The sequence below is a fragment of the Chiloscyllium punctatum genome, chromosome 7, assembly GCF_047496795.1.
Source record: "Chiloscyllium punctatum isolate Juve2018m chromosome 7, sChiPun1.3, whole genome shotgun sequence".
In the NCBI taxonomy this organism is placed as follows: Eukaryota; Metazoa; Chordata; class Chondrichthyes; order Orectolobiformes; family Hemiscylliidae; genus Chiloscyllium; species Chiloscyllium punctatum.
This window is the reverse complement of record NC_092745.1, coordinates 54108163-54127352: the sequence shown is the minus strand read 5'-3', so window position 1 is coordinate 54127352 and position 19190 is coordinate 54108163. Positions and strand designations below refer to the sequence as shown.

General features: G+C 39.7%; 1 protein-coding gene across 3 annotated transcripts in view; it reads left to right on the top strand.

The window, feature by feature from the left end:
• The window catches only part of LOC140479651 (uridine-cytidine kinase 2), a 47360-nt gene that overhangs the window by 7990 nt on the left and 20180 nt on the right, over positions 1–19190 (top strand). For 2 of the 3 annotated variants that reach the window (XR_011961091.1, XM_072573582.1), the window contains exons 2-5: positions 4598–4757; positions 4861–4957; positions 8772–8914; positions 16010–16107. Coding sequence is in view for 2 of the 3 variants with exons in the window: in XM_072573582.1 (XP_072429683.1) it covers positions 4598–4757; positions 4861–4957; positions 8772–8914; positions 16010–16107 (498 nt within the window). In the remaining variant the exon portion in view is untranslated. The remainder of the gene's footprint in view (positions 1–4597; positions 4758–4860; positions 4958–8771; positions 8915–16009; positions 16108–19190) is intronic. The other variant, XM_072573583.1, reaches the window with a different exon arrangement.

Genomic DNA, 19190 nt, shown 5'->3' with positions numbered 1-19190 from the left:
CACCCAATCTCTACAGTTCCCTTGAGCGTGGAGAATTTGAATGGTGTGAATGTGGCTGTAGCTTTCCCATTGTCCTGAACCACTTACGAGCCAATTTAATGCTTAACAAAATTGTTTTATGCTTAAAACTGCGTTTTTTGGCACTGTGCATTCTTGGTGCGGTAGTTCCAACATCACAGGGATTCTGATGAAAGTGGAAAATTAGCTCTGTTTTTCTTTCTCTCCTCACCAATGCTACTTAACCTGCTGAGAATTTTCAGCATAATTAATGATTTATTTTGGATTTTTTTGGAAAAAAAAGCACAAAAAATGCGCAGACTTAAAAAGTGCAATCAATGGAGTTACGAAAACAACTGTAATACTTTGATTCTATGTTTGACCATTTGAGGGCTACTATCAGAGTTCTAATCTACTGAGGAGCTTGTGACTGCTTAATTGATAAAGCAAGGAAACAAAACTAGGACAATGCATAGCACATCATGTAGAACAAACAATCCTGGGATAACTCAGCTCATCCAGGACCATTGTGGAGAGAACAGTTAGCAAACAGAATTTTCCCTTGATTTCAAACAGAGTTAAAACTAGTATTAACCATAGGAACCTACTTATCTCAATAATTAACTTGTTGACTTTTTTTTATTGTTGTACTCCCAAGCAACTTGATCCCATACTTATTTATTGAAATGCAGTTGTTTTTTTAAAACCAGAAATCAGTTCCTAGTTCCATCGCACCACAAAATTAAAGTTTTGTTTGCCCACTAAAGCACATGGGCCATTTTGGAGCAGAACTCGGCCATCCAGCTAATTAAGTCTGCTTTGCCATTTGATCTTGGAAGATATATTTTCAACCCATTTCCCCATACCTTGTAAAAGACCTGTGTGTTTCGCCTCAGACTATTGGTGTCTCTTGCCATGATTGTTTGCACAAACTATAAAACTCTTTGCGTGATGAAATTGTAACTTTTCACTTTGAAAATGGACAGAGTTGTAAAGTAAACTCCAAAACTGGTGGAAAACCAATTTTATAAAAGAAATTTGATTTAGTTTCCCCTCTCTCATAAGGAATATGGATGGAATTTTGGGATAAAATTCCCAGATCCTTTTTGAAAAGGTCTCCAACAGCAGTCTGAATACAAGTCATACAAATGTATTTAAAACGGATTTTTTTGATATGTCAAAACTTGAAATACTTTTAACTTTTGCCAATGGCTGTGGAGGTTGATATGAGCATTCTGAGGTCAGTTAATTTCTGTTCACTCAGAGCCATTCTTACAAGTATGGCAAGAATTCTGTACTTCTCTGCCTTTAGTGTTGTATTTAGGGTTTGTTCTATGTGTTCATTGTGCTATTTTCTGATGTGTAGCTGACACTGTTGGCAATCAACTGTTTGTCTATGCAAGAGGAAATAGATCTGAAAAGCAACTAAACAGTAGCCTTGCTGAATAATCCTACTGTCTGCTCATGTGGGTGATCTGTCAAATGTGTTTCCAGGGCATCTTTCTGCACTTGCCATGCTGCTCTCAAGAGTAGAACTTGATATTTATGCATTATAACATTGGACTTTCACTCTTAAAGCAAGATCTGTACATCTAGTGCCCTGGCTCCTTGCATTTGTGTTACTAAATCTGATTCTGCTGTCTTATCTAGAAAGCAGAATTTGCAGTCAAAATAAAGTTTTGGCAGTGAGTAAACACAAGCAGCTATCACATAGTTGCTTCCTGCAATAAAAGCCAATCTAGGTTTTCCTCCCTATTCCAATCTCCCAAATTTAAAAGAAAATGTTAAAACATTTGAAACAAACCTAGAATTGTAGAATGGCTACAGCAAAGAACAAAATTATTTGGCTTGGACATAATAAGGATTGCAGATACTGGAAGTCCGCGTCGATTAAATTGCGGAGCTGGATAAGTACAGCAGGTCAGAAAGCATTGGAAGAGCCAAGGAAAGTTGACATTTCTGGTTATTACCCTTCATGCTCCACAAAACTATTTGGCCTGTTTTGACTGTCCCTGCTCTGTAAGAGCAATTCACCTGGTTCCCTTCCCTATCTACTCTTTATAGTCTTCCAATCTCTTTTTCACTTTTGAGAAAATTATCTAATTCGCTTTTGAATGCCAGGATTGAATCTGCCTCCGCAACATTCTCGGGCAGTGCATTGGAGATTTGAACCATTTTATTTTTACAAGGTGCTTTTCCTCTTGTCACCGTTGTGTCTTTTGATGATGCCCTTAAATTAGTGTCTTCTAGAACAGGGTGCAGTGTTCCAGTTGAGGCCGAAGCCAGCATTTTTGAATGGCCTATCATCATTTGCTTTTGTTCTTGAATTATTTGGAATCCTGATATTAATTAACTACTCTCTCATCCTACCCCACCACTTTAAGTGATTTGTTTACAAACAGTCCTGATATTTGATTTGTACCTCTTCCCATTCTTCCTGCAAATCAAGATGCCAGAATCTGGGCTTTGTCAAAGTCAGTGGAAATTGTAGCTACAATGAATTCTTCAATAATGCACTTTATTCAAGAATTATTTTGATATATAAACAAAGCCAGCACCAATATCCAGTGGTGTGGAAATCACTAATTTGCATCATTGGAGGATTTGCACTCATCAATTCGACTTTATTGTAACAGTTGTTATGAAGATCGTTACTGTAGCCTTCAGTCTCATGAGATGACACTTCTGTTGTAGAGAGTTTGGTATGCCTTCCTTTTATTGGTCAAAGTATTGAGTACAGGAGTTGGGAGGTCATGTTGCGGCTGTACAGGACATTGATTAGGCCACTGTTGGAATATTGTGTGCAATTCTGGTCGTCTTCCTACTGGAAAGATGTTGTGAAACTTGAAAGGGTTCAGAAAAGATTTACAAGGATGTTGCTAGGGTTGGAGGATTTGAGAGAGGTTGAAGAGGCTAGGGCTGTTTTCCCTGGAATGTTGGAGGCTGAGGGCTGACCTTATAGAGGTTTATAAAATCATGAGGGGCATGTATAGGATAAATAGACAAAATCTTTTCCCTGGGGTGGGGGAGTCCAGAACTAGAGGGCATAGGTTTAGGGTGAGAGGGAAAAGATATAAAAGGGACCCGGGGGGTCAACGTTTTCACACAGAGGGTGGTACGTGTATGGAATGAGCTGGCAGAAAAAGTGGCGGCGGTTAGTACAATTGCAACCTTTAAAAGGCATTTGGATGGGTATATGAATGGGAAGGGTTTGGAGGGATATAGGCCGGATACTGGCAGGTGGGGCTAGATTGAGTTCAGATATCTGGTCAGCATGGACAAGTTGGACCAAAGAGTCTGTTTTCGTGCTGTACATCTCTATGACTCTGTGAACTCTGTTAAACATTGCCTGGTGTTGCTCAGGAACCCCACCTGGTTTGGCAGTTTCTGCTGTATTTGCTGCAGAGGAGGGCTGAGAAGATGCAGCTGGCTCGAATGACAGACTGTGGCCTAACAGGCAGTCACATTTCAGTTTCATGCTGTGGTATTGGATTTGTAGCAAATGGTAATATGGTTGGAGAAAGTATATATTCAAACGTCGTAGTTGGCTGAGTGTGGCTCTTATCATCATGTAGCACTCTAGATGATCCTGCTGTAGCCCAATTTCTTCAGTTTTATGCTGTGCTGATCTTTGAGAGGACAGAAGTAGGAATATAAAAAATGGATGCATTACCCAAGGCCTCTGGGAAAGTTGAGGGGTGGGGGGTGCCATCATATTTCTTGCTCCTTGTCACTATCCTGTGATCTCTGTTGGAGATGTTCACAGGCTCAACTAGAATATTTTTCTTTCCCAAAACATATCCAGTCAAAGGGCTTGATGATTCCTAGTTATTTGACACTTATATTTGAAGTTATAAAGTAGCAATTTCTCAATGCCTTCATTTTAAAAATATTTCCCAAATCAGCCTGTTCAGAGACGTTTTAACATCCTTCTGTAGAAGGTGGGACTTTAACTGAGGTCTCCTGGTTTAAAGGTAATACACTACCCCTGTGCCACAAGAGCCCCCCTCAATGCCATCACTGATTCACCACTGACCTATAACTATAAATATTCCATCTGCCCATTAGATGTGTATAATCTCAAATTTGGAGGGGTAACATTTACATCTACAATGGTGGGTGTCATTCATGGTTGAGGAAGTTTTTTTAAACAGCTTGTCATTACGCTTTCTTGAAATTTGGTGCTTCTGCATCCAACAAATTCAGTGCTTAATTTTAAAGAACTGCTTCACACACTGCCACAGACATAACTTTGTAGCAGTTATGCCCAGCTCTTTGGTATTGTTATGCCTATTGGTGATAATGGTTTCATGCTGCCTCAATTTTGTCTGACTACAAAACCAGAGATAGTAATACTAATTTAGTCTTGTTGCTAAGATGTTGATGTTTGGTTTAAATATCTCTGCATGTTATTAAGCTGAAGTATGTTAAATGTTAAGAATGTCCTTTTAAAAGTTTAACATTGCTACATCTCTTGAAGTTGTTTATTGTTCTACTTTTGTATAGTTTTGAAATATGACAGGGCCAAATGGTAATAAAATAGCTAATGTAGGAACTATAACTGCCCTAAACTTGTCTTTCTGTCTCTTTTCTGAGGTAGTCCTCAGTTTGTGCAAAAATAGTTCAGCTACTTGGCCAAAATGAAATCGATCATCATAAGCGGCAGGTGGTTATTGTGAGTCAAGACAGCTTTTACCAAGTGTTAACAGCTGAACAGAAAGGAAAAGCAATGAAAGGCCAATTTAACTTCGATCATCCAGGTAGATGAATTTGGCAAAGGAACTATCAACACAGAATTTAATTATGTACCACTGTAGTCTTTGTTCACACAATGATTTTGTTTCCATTTTATTTTATTTACAGATGCTTTTGATAATGAATTAATATTGAACACCCTGAGGGATATTGTTGAAGGCAAAACAGTTGAGATACCTGTCTATGACTTTGTTTCACATTCCAGGTAAGTTACACTAATACAAGGTCATATTTGTTTTGAATGTTTCTTGTGGACAAAGTAATACTTGGCAGATTCTGTTGGCACCAAAAGATGTACATATTGGATGTAATTGATTTATCTGGCACGTTAAGCCAATTTATTTGTAGAGTTGATGTTTTCTTTGTACTTTCATTCCTCAAACTCCAGTCTCAGAATTATCAACTGTCTTGACTGGAGAAACCAGTGAACAGTACAGCTTCACAGAACAGAGGTGCAAAATTGACCCTGGTGTCATAAGTATAACAGTACTGTGTTTGGTTAAGAGAAGGAAAATTTGTGTAGCCTCCCTTGTGATCTTGCAGCTATCAGGCTTGGCTCTCTTATGCATGGCTTTATGTGAAGTTTTTTTTCATTCCGTTTATAATTATGTAAACTTGTATAGCTACAAGATTGAGTTCTGTCAAATTGGGAGATAGCAATGAGGTAACTAGGTAGGTTTTTGAGGGGTGGGGAGGAGACACCATGTCCTATTACCTCCCCAACGTTTGAACCTCAGCCAGACCTAATAAAACTTTGGCATCCTATTTGAATCCACGCTGAACTTCTAACCAAAGAATCACCATAATCCTATTTCTACCTAAATAGCTGTGTCCTGGCTTTAACTCATCTGCTACCAAAGCCATTATCCATGCCGTTTTGTAAATGTCCAGGCTCAAATTATTCTAAAGATTTACTGGATGACCTTTTCCCTTGCATTCTGTATAAACTTGAGTGCATCCAAAACTTGCTACGTATACCTTGACTTTGACCAAGTAACATTCATCCATCGCTCTTCTGATTGTTGACCTACATTTTGGTAACACCGCTAATTTAAAATAAGTTCAATTTGTTTTCAGTCCTTTTATAGCCTTGCCCTCAACCCCATTCAATCCCGTAATCACCAGTCATACAATCATGCAAAATCTAACTTGGCTCCTCCAGTTGATGGTCTCTCGAGCAATAAAAATTATGAATGCACCATCATGGGTACCAGTGTCTTCAGTTCGTGATTCATAGGCTGTGCATTCTCTCTCTAGACTCCTGTACCCATCTTGCTTCCTTAGGATCCTGTTTTAAACCAACCTCTTTGACCAAATGTTGGTCAAAATGTTCCAATATCTCCTTGTGTGGCTTGGTGCCAAATTGTATGTATATTTTAAAATTTCTATCAAGCTCTTTGACAGGTTTTTATTATTTTACAAGCAGTAACATATTGCTTGGGTGAACTATTTGAAGCAATTTAGATATTTTACAGAAATCCATTAAAATTAACAGAACTCGAGATTTTAAAAACAAGGGAAATTTGAAATGGGGGACATTTTATAAAATCGAACACATGCATTTCATGAAATTTAGTGCCAAAATCAAGTAAACATTTTGCACTTTTTAAAAAAAAATCTATTGACGGTGCAAATTTGTTAGGGGCGGCACGATGGCTCAGTGGTTAGCACTGCTGCCTCACAGCACCAGGGGCCTGGGTTCAATTCCTGCCTCAGGTAACCGTGTGGAGTTTGCACATTCTCCCCGTGTCTGCTTGGATTTCCTCCGGGTGCTTCGGTTTCCTCCCACAGTCCAAAGATGTGCAGGTCAGGTGAATTGGCCATATTAAATTGACCATAGTGTTAGGTGCATTAGTCAGGGGGAAATACAGGGTAGGGGAATGGGTGTGGGTGGGTTACCCCTCGGAGGGTTTGGTATGGACTTTTTGGGCCGAAGGGCCTGTTTCCATACTGTAGGGAATCTAATCTAATCGCAATCTAATCATGGACAGGCTGTGCATGTTGTTAGTAAGGCCAGTATTTGTTTGCCAATTCTTAACTGCGATCAGGCCATGGTGATCCACCCTGTTAAATACAACTGAGTGGTTGGGCCCTCTTATAATGCAGTGGTAGAGTCCCTACACCTGGACTGGTAGGCCCGGATTCAAGTCCCACCTGCTCCAGAGGTATGTAGTAATATTTCTGATGAGGTTGATTTGAAAAATAGGTTAATGAAAAAATGTTTATAGAAAAGAACACCCACTGAGTGGTTTAAAAAGTAATTCACGGGGCAGCATATAGCATTGCTGTGGGTCCAGAGTCCTGTATCAGGACATTAGCAAAGCAAATGGGCTTTTGGTTACAATCTGTTTTTAATTCCATATTTTATAATATATAAAATTAGGGGGAGATAGTAGCAGAATGGTAATGTCTTTAGAAATTCTAAGGCTTAGGATAGCATCCTGGGACATGGATTCAAATTCCACTTCAGCGGCCAATGGAATTTAAATTCTAATGAATAAATCTGAAATTGAAAACTGTCTCACTCATTGACCTTGACAACTACCATTGGCTGTTGTAAAAAAACCCATCCAGTTCACTAATCTCCCTTAGCAGATGTCTTGAGGCAATCTGCCATCGTTACCTTGTCTGGCCTACATGTGACTTCAGAACCATGGAATAACAATGTGGTTGATTCTTTGAAATGGCCTAGCACACCATTCAGTTCAAGGCATGGGTAACAAATGCAGTGATATCCACATCTCGTGAGTTTTTTTCAATTGTAAATGCTAAATGAACGTTTTGTCTGCTGCAGTGATAGAAATACATTAGTGTAGGTTTCTGGATTACTAGTACAGTAACTTTGGATGTACAGCATAACTGTGTTCCAACTTTAGCACCCTGGCTTTCTCTGAATTTGCATTTGTCTGACTTGTCTCACTAAAAATGGAGAATAATATGATATTGGCAAGTTTACCAGTTCTAAATCCATGAAAGCAATATAAATACCGTCCCAAGTATGAACTGAATCCAAGTTACATGTGTTCACTTAAGATGCTTTAGTTTGGCAGGACTAGAATATTTCATTCCATACTAAAAATTCCAACCTATCAAATAGTTCCTGTTCAGTTCTGTGCTGAAGAATGAACCCATTCATCAAGTGGCAAGTACCAACTAAGATCTTAACCTTTTAATTACCAATTCTTTCATGAGGCCTTTACCTTTTCTTTTAAAATCCCTGTTCGAAAACCACTTTTTTTCCAGCAATGTTTAGACCTTCATAACTTGTTCCAGCACTTCTCCCTTTTATTACCAAATGTTTTTCTGGGGTATATTTTGATATTACAAAGTTGTACAAATAAATCTTTTTATGTTAAGACAGAATCTTCTTAGAACAAGGAGTTCAGATCACTCTGACCTGGACTTGATTATTTTTTAAATATAGAATCTCATAAAGACTTCTAACTTCAAAATTGAATGGCAATTTTTCAACTGAAGTAGGTCTGTACAATTTGCGCTGTAAACTGCAAAAGTACCTTTTTTTTCCCTCTCCCAGCAAAATAAAACAAGCACGCAAATGTTGAGAGCATTATGTTGATGAGTTTTGCAGCATAGAATGGAACCTTACACAAGACCTCTCAGGGGCATTACTGACATGGAGGGGTAAATAATTTTGAAAATATACTTGATTCCATTGAGTAATTAAATATGTACAAAAAACAAAATCAGAAGTTGCTAGAAAGGCTCAACAGGTCTGGCAGCATCTTTGAAGGAAAAACAAAGTAATCAAGTTAAGAATTCTGAGGAAGGGTCACCGGACTCAAAACATTAACTCTGATTTCTCTTCATGAATGCTGCCAGACCTGCTCAGCTTTTCCAGCACCTTCTGTTTTTGTTTCTGATTTATAGCATCTGCAACTTTTTTCAATTTTTATATGTACCAAGAAAATTGCTGAGAGCTGTGGAAAGGCTAGAATAATGAATTAACACTCATCGGCAGTAGAAATCATAGTATTCCTGTTTATATGTTGCCTTTCCAGAAAATCTGAGACGGTTACTGTTTACCCAGCAGACGTGGTGCTTTTTGAAGGTATCTTGGCCTTTTATATGCAGGAGATCCGAGACATGTTTCAGATGAAGCTCTTTGTGGATACTGATGCAGACACCCGGCTATCACGCAGAGGTACAGGGCATTTGAAACTATCATTACGATATGCGATCATTGTAAATATGGCATCTTTTTTTCCTTTAAAATGTCCAAAGAATTAAACAAATGACTCCCTTGTTCGTTTGGCACAACTGTCAAAGCTTTATTTATGTACAAGGTCTTTGAACTTTGATAATATCAGTGTTTTATTAAGATACTGCATACTTTGCAGCGTTACTGATCAGAGATAACCTCGTGTTGGGACATAGTCTGGTACATTACCAAGGCAACCTGGCTGTGGTCGACTCTGTGGAAGTGGTCAAACAACCTGGCATGTGCCCAGCTTGGTTTTTATGATACCCAGGAGCAGAATCATGAGACATCCATCCAGCTTCCAACCTTTACAAACCCCTACTTGTATCACATGGTGGACAAAGATCAGGAGCTTGAGCCAGAAGCTGAGATGCATCCTCTTTTTAAATAGTGTGAGAGAGGCTGTGATTTCTCACCATGTCAGGTAGCCTGTTCTGTGCAATACTGTCCACCTTCGATCCATGATGATAGAGAAATCCAATAGCATCCTGACACACCACCTCTGCTAAATAGAAAACCAAGGATAAATCTTATCACTTGATTGTAGGTTTTACCTTTGGGACTCTTCTGGTTAGTGTTATTTTTCTGCTGTCTGTACATAGAGTGTAGAGATGTACAGCACAGAAACCGACCCTTTTGTTGCAACTTTCCCATGCCGACCAGGTGTCCTAAATAAATCTATTTCCATTTGCCAGCATTTAGCCCATATCTCTCTAAACCCTTCCTATTCATATACCCATCCAGATGCCTTTTAAATGTTGTAATCGTACCAGTCTCCACCACTTCCCCTGGCAGCTCATTCCTTACATGCACCACCCTCTGTGTGGAAAAGTTGCCCCTTAGGTCTCTCTTAAATCTTTCCCCTCTCATCTTGAACCTATGCCCTCTAGTTTTGGACTCCCCCACCCCAGGGAAAAGATCTTTTTCAAATGCTAATTGGAAAATCAGATTTTTGTTATCGGAGTCCCAAAATAGCCTGTCATATTTCACCAGTAAATTTGTAGATTGGCAAATTACCCTAAGAAGAAGGAAGCTTTTTCATGTGCATGCTGTGAACAGATTTGTTTCTTTTATATTCACTAGATGGGTGTGGGTGTTGCTGGCTGACCAGCATTTATTGCCTAATCCTTAGTTGCCCTTGAGAAGGTGGTGGTGAGCTGCCTTCTTGAACCACTACAGTCCACTCCGCATAGTGTGGGTTGACCCAAAATGCCTTAGGGAGGGAATTCTAGGATTTTGATCCAGTAACAGTGAAGGAACAGTGTATTTCCATGTCAGGATGTTGAGTGGCTTGGATAGGAACTTGTAAGTGGTAATGTTCCCACATACCTGCTGCCCCTGTCCTCCGAGATTGAAGTGGTCATGGGTTTGGAGGGTGTTGTCTAAGGATCTTTGGTGAATTTCTGCACGGCATCTTGTAGATAGTACACTGCTGCTGCTAGTGTCAGTGATAGAGAGAGTGGACACTTGCGGATGTGGTGCCAGTCAAATGGGCTGCTTTGTCCTGGATTGTGTTAAGCTTCTTGAGTGTTGTTGGAACTGACTCATCTAGGCAAGTGGCAAGTATTCCATCATGCTATTGACTTGTGGCTTGTAGATGGTGGACAGGAGTCAGGAGATGAGTTATTCGTTATAGTATTCCCAGCCACTGACCTGCTCTTGTAGCTACTGTGGTAAAAACAAGGACTTCAGATGCTGGAAACCATTGTCTCAAAGATTGTGGTGCTGGAAAAGCACAGGTCAGGCAGCATCTGAGGAGCAGGAAAATCGACGTTTCAGGCAAAGGCCCTTCACCAGGAATAGCTATTGTGTTTATGTGGTGAGTCCAATTGAGTTTCTGGTCAATGGTAACACCCAGGACTTTGATATGGGGAATTCAGTGATAGTGTCACCATTGAATATCAAAAGAAAGTGATTAGATTGCCTCTTATTGGACATGGTCATTGCCTGGCATTTGTGTGGCATGGATGTTACTTGCTTCATGTCAGTCCAAACCTGGATATTGTCCAGATTTTGCTGTATTTGAACATGGACTGTTTCAGTATCTGAGGAGTTGCAAATGGCACCGCATATTGTGCAGTCATTGGCGAACATCCCCATTTCTAATCTTATGATCTTAAAATGTTGTGGCACAAAAAGCAGACACCTTGCTAATTTATGGTTGAGCGTGTGGTGCTGGAAAAACACAGCCGGTCAGGCAGCATTTGAGGAGCAGGAGAACCAACGTCTTGAGCATAAGCTCTTATCAGGACTCAAGAACGTATGCTTGATACATCGATTCTCCTGCTCCTCAGATGCTGCCTGACCGGCTGTGCTTTTCCAGAACCACACTCTTCGACTCTGATTTGCAGTCCTTACTTTCTCCCATTCTGCTAATTATGTCTGTGCCTCCTAAGAAACAAAGCACCTAACCTAAAACTATTTTCCAGCACTTTGTGCAAACCTTAGACATTATGAATTTGCACCTGAAGTCCCAGAAATCTTTTTAAATTTGAATTTATTTTAGATTAAAGTTCAGGGTTTGTCCTTTTTCTCTCTTTAATATCCTTTCCAAGCCCAAATGTTGCAGACCCTTACTACCCTGTTGGTGAAAGAAACGTTTCCTCTTGTCCCTCTTATGTTTCTACCAACTATTTTAAATCTATACCCTGAAATGCTAAACCCTTTGCTAAGGGAAATAAGACCTTCCATTCTACCTAGACCTGTTTCAATCTTGTACACCTCAATCAAGGAAATAACTCCAGTCTGTATAATCTTTCCTGTTTGATGCAATTTTTCCAATCCTGGTAACAGCCTCAAAAACCTCCTCTGTAGCCTCTCTGCTGCAATTCCATTTTTTTGTACTGAGGTGATCAGAACCGCCATACACAAATGGTGGCTTAGTTTTATTTAGCTCCTTGCCTTCTCTGCCTCAACTAAAAAAAGTATTTCAGATGTCTTGTTGTCCACCTATTAGTCTACCCTCCTACCTGCAGGGATCTGTGGACATGCAGTCCAAGGGGTCATTTCTTCTGCACATGCCAGTATCTTCCAGTTTATAGTGTATTCCTTTGTCTTGTCTAACATCACCAAATGCATCACCTCACACTTCTCTGGGTTGAATTGCATTTGCTTCTTTTCTGCCTAGATCTCCACCTTGAGAGAGGGGAAAATGTAATGGACTTTATCCTTCACCCAGAAGAAATGTCTTGCCTTTTTAGAGGTTATTGCTTTTGTCCAACTTTTCAGATTGCTTTTCAGTTGGATCTAGTCACCATTTTATTCTTTTTGGATGGTAACTCCTATGGAAGTTTTCACCAAGTGACCATGTTTCCTTGGCAAATTCAATTACACTAACTGTCATAGTTAAGAGTGACTAATTTAATAGTCAGCTGAGGACCTAAACTGAATGATATTTTTCACTGCATAGTTACCGTAAATGATCATTCATGAAGCCTATGAGGTGTTTAAGTTTTATAATCTCTGCTATATCTTCAATAAAATCTAATGATGGTACAGAGTTTTCGTTTTTACAAAGTTAAATACGTTCTGTTGGAGAAAATTTATTGTCCACTTTGAAGTAAAGCCCTGAAAACTTTTTGTTTTCTTGCTTCACACATCAGGAGTTGTACTTTGTGTCTTGCAAATCAATGAAAGCTGATGCCATGAGCCATAAAGGCTGACTGTGCATGTTTTCCTACAGGATTAGGAGTAATGAATCTTGATTCAGATTTATCCGGGAAGCAAGTTTGCTAATTTCCACTGATTTGTTTGGAACCTGGCAGGAAGTAGAGGTTTTGAAGGTTAATCTACTGACTACTGTGTTAGCATCGACCATGTCCATGAGGTTGAACCGAAGGTACCACCTTCCACAAGAAGCCTTGCACTGCACATACTCCTTGGTGTCAGCAAGCGCAACCTTTAAAATATTCAGAAACTTTGTTCAGCATCATCATACGCTGCTCAATCTCACAGGAGCATTTAAGTTCCTGATGTACAAAGAAGTTGCCATGTCTAAATGATCCATCAATGTGTCAGAATTTACAATGATAAGATATCAGAGGGCTAAAGTCATGCAAAATTACACACTGAAATAAAAATGACCATTGCAAAAAGTAAAAAGTCACTCTGGAAAGAGTGACTACAATTTTCATTTTATCCACTCTATTTTTTGGGGAAAAGAATCTTAAATCCATTTTACCTATTGTTCCCTCAACTTGCATAACAGCATGCAGTCATGTCTTGCAATTAGTTCCATAGTTGCACGGTAGAATTTAACAGGTGATTAACAACTGCAACATCTTTGGTGATGTAATAAGTTGGACGAATGTCGCATACCTGACTCTGTTTTCACTGTGGAGAAGGCATTGTGTAGGATCCAGTTGCTAACCCATCTCCCATGGTCACCACCCATTTTAATTCCCCTTCCTACCCCCTCTGTGACATGCCCGTCCTCGGTCTCCTCCATTACCACAGTGAATCAGAACCTGCCTCAAGCGACATGACATACTCCACACAGACCTTCTCCCGCATCTGTGTGCGTTTCTTCTGGGTGCTCTGGTTTCCTCCCACAGTCCAAAAATATGCCGATTAGTTGAACTTGTTAAATTGCCTGTAGTGTTAGGTGCATTAGTCAGGGATAAGTGTAGGGAAATGGTTCTGGGTGGGTTACTTTTCGGAGGGTCAGTATGGACTTGTTAAGCCAAATGGCCTGTTTCCATACTGTAGGGGATTAATCGAAACATCTTATTTACCATCTGGGTAGCCTACAGTCCAGAGGACTCAACATTGAGTTCATCAATTTCAAATAACCTCCCCACCCATTCCCTGACTCCCTCTCCAGCCCCGCTTCCTTCTTTCATTCGACCTACTGACCCTTTCAGCCACCAACCAGATTCATTCTTCCCATCGACCAAGCAGGTCGTACCCACTACCTGTATTCATCTATGACTACCTCAACATTCTGACCCTATTTTCCCCATCCCCCTTATCTGCAGCTCCCCCTACCCTACCTTTACTCTTGAAGAAGGGTTATATCCGAAACATTGACTTCTAATGTTACCTGGCTTGCTGTGTTTTTCCAGTCTTCTGCCTGTCTACTTTGGATTCCAGCATCTGCAGTTCTTTTGTCTCTAACCCGTCTCCTTGGCAGTACGCCATCAGTCTGTATCCCGTGCATCTGTAGATGTTTGCTGTGGAGCTTTGACCTTTTTACAAAGATTTGAAATGACTTACCTGGCTTCCAAGTTTGGGTTATTAGTCATACAGCATGTAACAAGACCCTTTGGTTTGTGCCAACCTATATATGCAAATTCAACTTGCCAGTACTTGACGCATAGCCTTGAAAGTTATGACATTTCAAGTGCTCATCCACATACCCTTTTAAAGTTTGAGGTCACCTGCCTATATTCACCTTCCCAGGCAGTACATTCCGACTCTCACTACCCTCAAGATGAAAAACATTGTTCCTCATGGTAGTACGGTGGCTAAGTGGTTAGCACTGTTCCCTCACACCACCAGGGACCCAGTTTGATGTTGATTCCAGTCTCGGTTAACTGTCCCGTTTGCACACTCTCCCCATGTCTATGTGGTTTTCCTCCAGGTGCTCCGGTTTTCTCCCACAGTCCAAAGCTGTGCAGGTTAGGTGGGTTGGCCGTGCTAAATTACTACATAGTACCCAGGGATGTGTACGTGTGGAGGGTTAGCCATGGGAAATGTAGCATTACGGGGGTAGGGTAGAGGGGGGTGGTTTTGGGTGGGATGCTCTTCAGAGGCTCGCTATGGACTCAATGGGCTGAATGGCCTGCTTCCACACTAGTGTTTCTATGAAATCTCCTTTAAAACCTCGTGCCCTTCACCCTTAAAAAATTATTCCTTAACTGAGGGAACAAGCTGCCTCTTATTCACCTTGTCTATGCCCCTCATAATCTTGCATACCTCAATTCAGCTCCCCCTGTCCAACCCAGTCTTCTCTGCACTGAAGAAAACAATACAAGCCTATCCAACCTGTCTTTTGTAGCTAAAATGCCCCAAAAAAGGTAACATCCTGGTGAAGTTGACAATGTTTTATTGTATACAGTAAAACTGTAGACACAACAATTACTAGAATAAAGCATGAAGGATGAAGATATGACTATATAGTGAATGCTGAGTGACAGTGGATTCTGAGCTTTGGACTATAGTTGCAAAGAGAAATTAACACAAGGCACATTATTTAGACCTTTTATAGACTTAAGTTCTGATGCTTCCTGAAATAATTGAGTGTCTCATGCCCAGCCTGTACAATTTTCAACTTTATATAATTTTTTTGCTTCTAAGTTTCAACAATCTGCTCTCTACTTTTTGAACAATACTAGCTTTGATTCTTCATATTCCTGCAGACACGAAAATGTTGTTTTCTGTTCTAAGAAGAAACTCTCCTGTTTGTGGTGTTCCTTCACTGGAGTTTAAAAGTTGAACTTTACTAAAATATTGCCTAATGTCATTTTGACCAGTCTCATAGAGTGTCAGTACATGTTTGTCATGTGGTTTGCTAAATCAAGTGGCTTGTTTGCATAAATACTATTTATTAAAGGGTTTCGATTTACACTTGCACCTTGATTTGAATGCTGAAAGAACTGAAAATAGAGAAGCCATACTGCAGAACTGTAGATTCTGTTTCAAAGTACGTTGATATTTTAGGGATAAACTTCTGTAATTGAAGACATTAGAAATGAGAACGGTGAATATTGATTTTTGCATATGGTATGGTTGATTATTATTTCTGGACCCCTCTTGTCTCAATATTGTACTGCAATACATTACGAAACCTGTATGCAACTTGTTAAATTTATACATTTTACTCTAAATCACCATATGTTAAATTGTTTAAAATAATTAATTATTTATACTGCTAGCAGATGGAAACAGTTGTGAGACATTTACGTCTTAGATTAATAAATAAGAACGTGAATAACTAGTAATGGAAGTATTTTTGTTTTAAAAATGATTTTTCAAAGTTAATGTTTCTGTAAATTCTCAGTTTGCAACTCCTCAGTAAGAAATCTCTGTTTGTTTCAGTATTAAGAGACATCAGTGAAAGACAACGGGACTTGGAACAAATTTTAACACAGTATATAACATTTGTCAAGCCAGCTTTTGAAGAATTCTGTCTCCCAGTAAGTATAACACAGCCATAAATGTACCGAGCTCATACTCGCAACTGTGGGTCCTCCCATTTCCTTTTTTCCCTTATCCCAATATGGATGAGTCCTGTTTGGTTAATTTGTGGATTTTACTGGACATATCATGTTTAATTTCTGTTGCTGAAGCTGTCATGACTGAGAAACAATTTATTGAGCTAGAAGGTGACATTTGTAAGTGAAATGAGTTTTTTAAATTTGATTTTGGAGAAATTTTGTAAAAATATAATTGCATCTGTTAAACTATATGGAGCTGGAAATAGTTGAAATAATTTAACAATAAGGTAAAATAATTTGCAGTTGTAATAAACAAGTCATTGTAACTAACAGGTTGTGAAATATTTAATGCTATCTTTCGATGTACTGTCAGTCCTAATTCAATAGTTTCACACATACAGTCATAGAAATGTACAGCATTGAAACTGACCCTTTGGTCCAACTCGTTCATGCTGACCAGATGTCCTAAATGTTTAACAATATATATACTTTATTGGAAAAATAGATTTTTTAATATTACAACCGGTACAAACCAATACAAAGAAAAATAACCCAAGTAAAAAAAAAATCCCAACCGCGCCCCCTCCCATGTACAAATGTATAAACATATACAGAAAATTATATAGTGTAATAAAAACCCAAACTGGCTATTTAACTAACTAAATAAATAAATAACCAGCAACAAACTAATAAATAGTAATAACTCAGCCCAGCCAAACAAAATGCTCATACATTCACAGTTCCTCCTCCCTGGATATTGGACTTGTAAAACACAATCGTTATGGCTAATATAAACGCCCTTGTTAGTGTGGCAGATAAACCTGTGTCAAGATACTCCAAAAAGGTCTTATAAAAATTCTCAGTTTTGTGGTGTACCATATTTGTGAAAAAATCCAGGGGAATATGCTCCATAATGATCTTCTGCCAATCCAACAAGCCCGGGAAATGTGGTTTCAGATATCCAACCTAGCAAGATATCCTTTCTTGCACAGAACGTGAGAATATTGAAAAGCTTTTTCTTATGCGTGTCTGCAGGAAATACAGTGGGCAGGCCCAAAAGGAGAGACCCAAAGTCCTCTCCATTGCGCCCACCACAGCTCTCCAATATGCTTGAAGCCTATAGCAAGATCAGAGACAATGGGTAAGAGTGCCTGTATAGACCTTGCACTTGGGACATGCTGAAGATACCCTTGGTTTAAATTTTGACAAACAATCCCAAGCCAAGTGGACCCTGTGTCGAATCTTCAACTGTAAAACATGTGTCCAATTGCAAATTGATATCTTCCTTGCATTCTCCCAAATATCCTCCCATGCCTCTGAGGAAACTTCAACACCCAGCTGTCTCTCCCACATCCTGCAGAATTGCTCAAACTCATCTGAGGGGGCACCCCCCCAATTGATGATCTAAAGTACTGACAGAAAGTGTACTCTTAGCCCTTAGCACCCCCTCTCTATGTCAGATTTGTAGGGATCAGTCAAAAGTGTAGTTTTGTTTTTAATAAAATCCCTAACTTGAAAAAATCGAAAGAGGTCTCTATTAGATAACTCTCACTTCCATACTAACTGATCGAAGGACATCATTACGTCTCCCTCAGATAAATTGCCCATGTAAAACACACCCCTAGCTGCCCAACTTTTAAATCCTGAATCTATCATCCCCAGTCGAAAACCCAGCATACCCATTAAAGGTGTAAACAAAGATGTTTTGCCAATATTGCCTTCCCTCTGCTGAATTGCCCTCCATGCTTTAACAGTATTGATAACTATTGGGTTATGGCAATATTCCCTAACTGTTCTCATTTTGTCCAAAAACAGCAAACCAATAAGGGGGCACCTTGCCTGGGAGGCTTCGATATCTAGCCATATTGAAAGAGGATCCCCACAAACCCGAGCATTCACATTGGACAAAAACTAGCTTAGTCGGTAATTTTTAATGTCTGGAAGGTCCACTCCCCCCAATCTGTGAGGCAGTTGCCGTTAAGCTAATTTAAGGAGGGGCCACTTACAATGTCAAATAAGGGTGGAATCAGCAGTTCATCCTCCTGAGTGATTGCTTATTGAAAATCGGGGGTTGTGGGGGGATAGGGTATAGCAAACGGAGGAGAATATTCATCTTAATAAGCACTATCTGACCCAACCACGAGACTGGAAGTGCCTCCCATCTTTGAAGATCTTGTTTAATTTTATCAATAATTGGATAAAATTGGCTTTGAACAGCCAATCCAGAATTGGAGTAATGTATATGCCCAGATACACAAAACTCCCCTGTGGCCACCTAAATGGGAATCTATAGTTACCCTCAAGATCTAGCTCCTTTGTCAGACCACCCATAGGCATAGCCTCTGATTTTGCAAAATGAATTTTGTACCCCGAAAAAGCGTCAAAGGGCGAATGCATTGTGTCAGGCAAGGCACTGAAACCGCTGGATTTGTCAAAAAAACTAGGACATCATCTGCATACAACGAAATCTTATGTAACTTTGACCCCATTTCTGGAGCGGATATATTGGGATCCCCACGAATGGCCTCTGCCAATGGTTCAATCACCACTGTAAAAAACCAGTGGTGAAAGGGGACAGTCCTGTTGGCTGCCCCTAAAAATATTAAAATTGCTTGATCTTACCCCGTTGGCGATAATTGCTGTGAGAGGTCCACCGTAGAGAACCTTTACCTATCTTATAAAGACTTTGCCCAAACCAAACCACTCCAGAATATAGAAAAGGTATGGCCACTCAACTCGGTCAAATGCCTTCTCTGCATCTAGAGAAAACTCCCATCCATATATTGACTGTTGTTGGCATACTTGAATTACATTAAGCAGCTTCCTAACGTTATTGAAGGATCTGTGGCCCTTTATGAGGTCTGTCTGATCTTCTTTAATAATAGAAGGTAACACAGTCTCCATCTTTAATGTGAGAGTCTTAGACAGGATTTTAAAATCCACATTGAAGAACGAGATGGGCCTGTACTAAGCACAATCTTCCGGGTCCTTTCCTTTTTTTAAGGATAAGTGAAATATTGGCCTCTGTCAGAGATGGTGGGAGACAGTCATGACTGTATGAA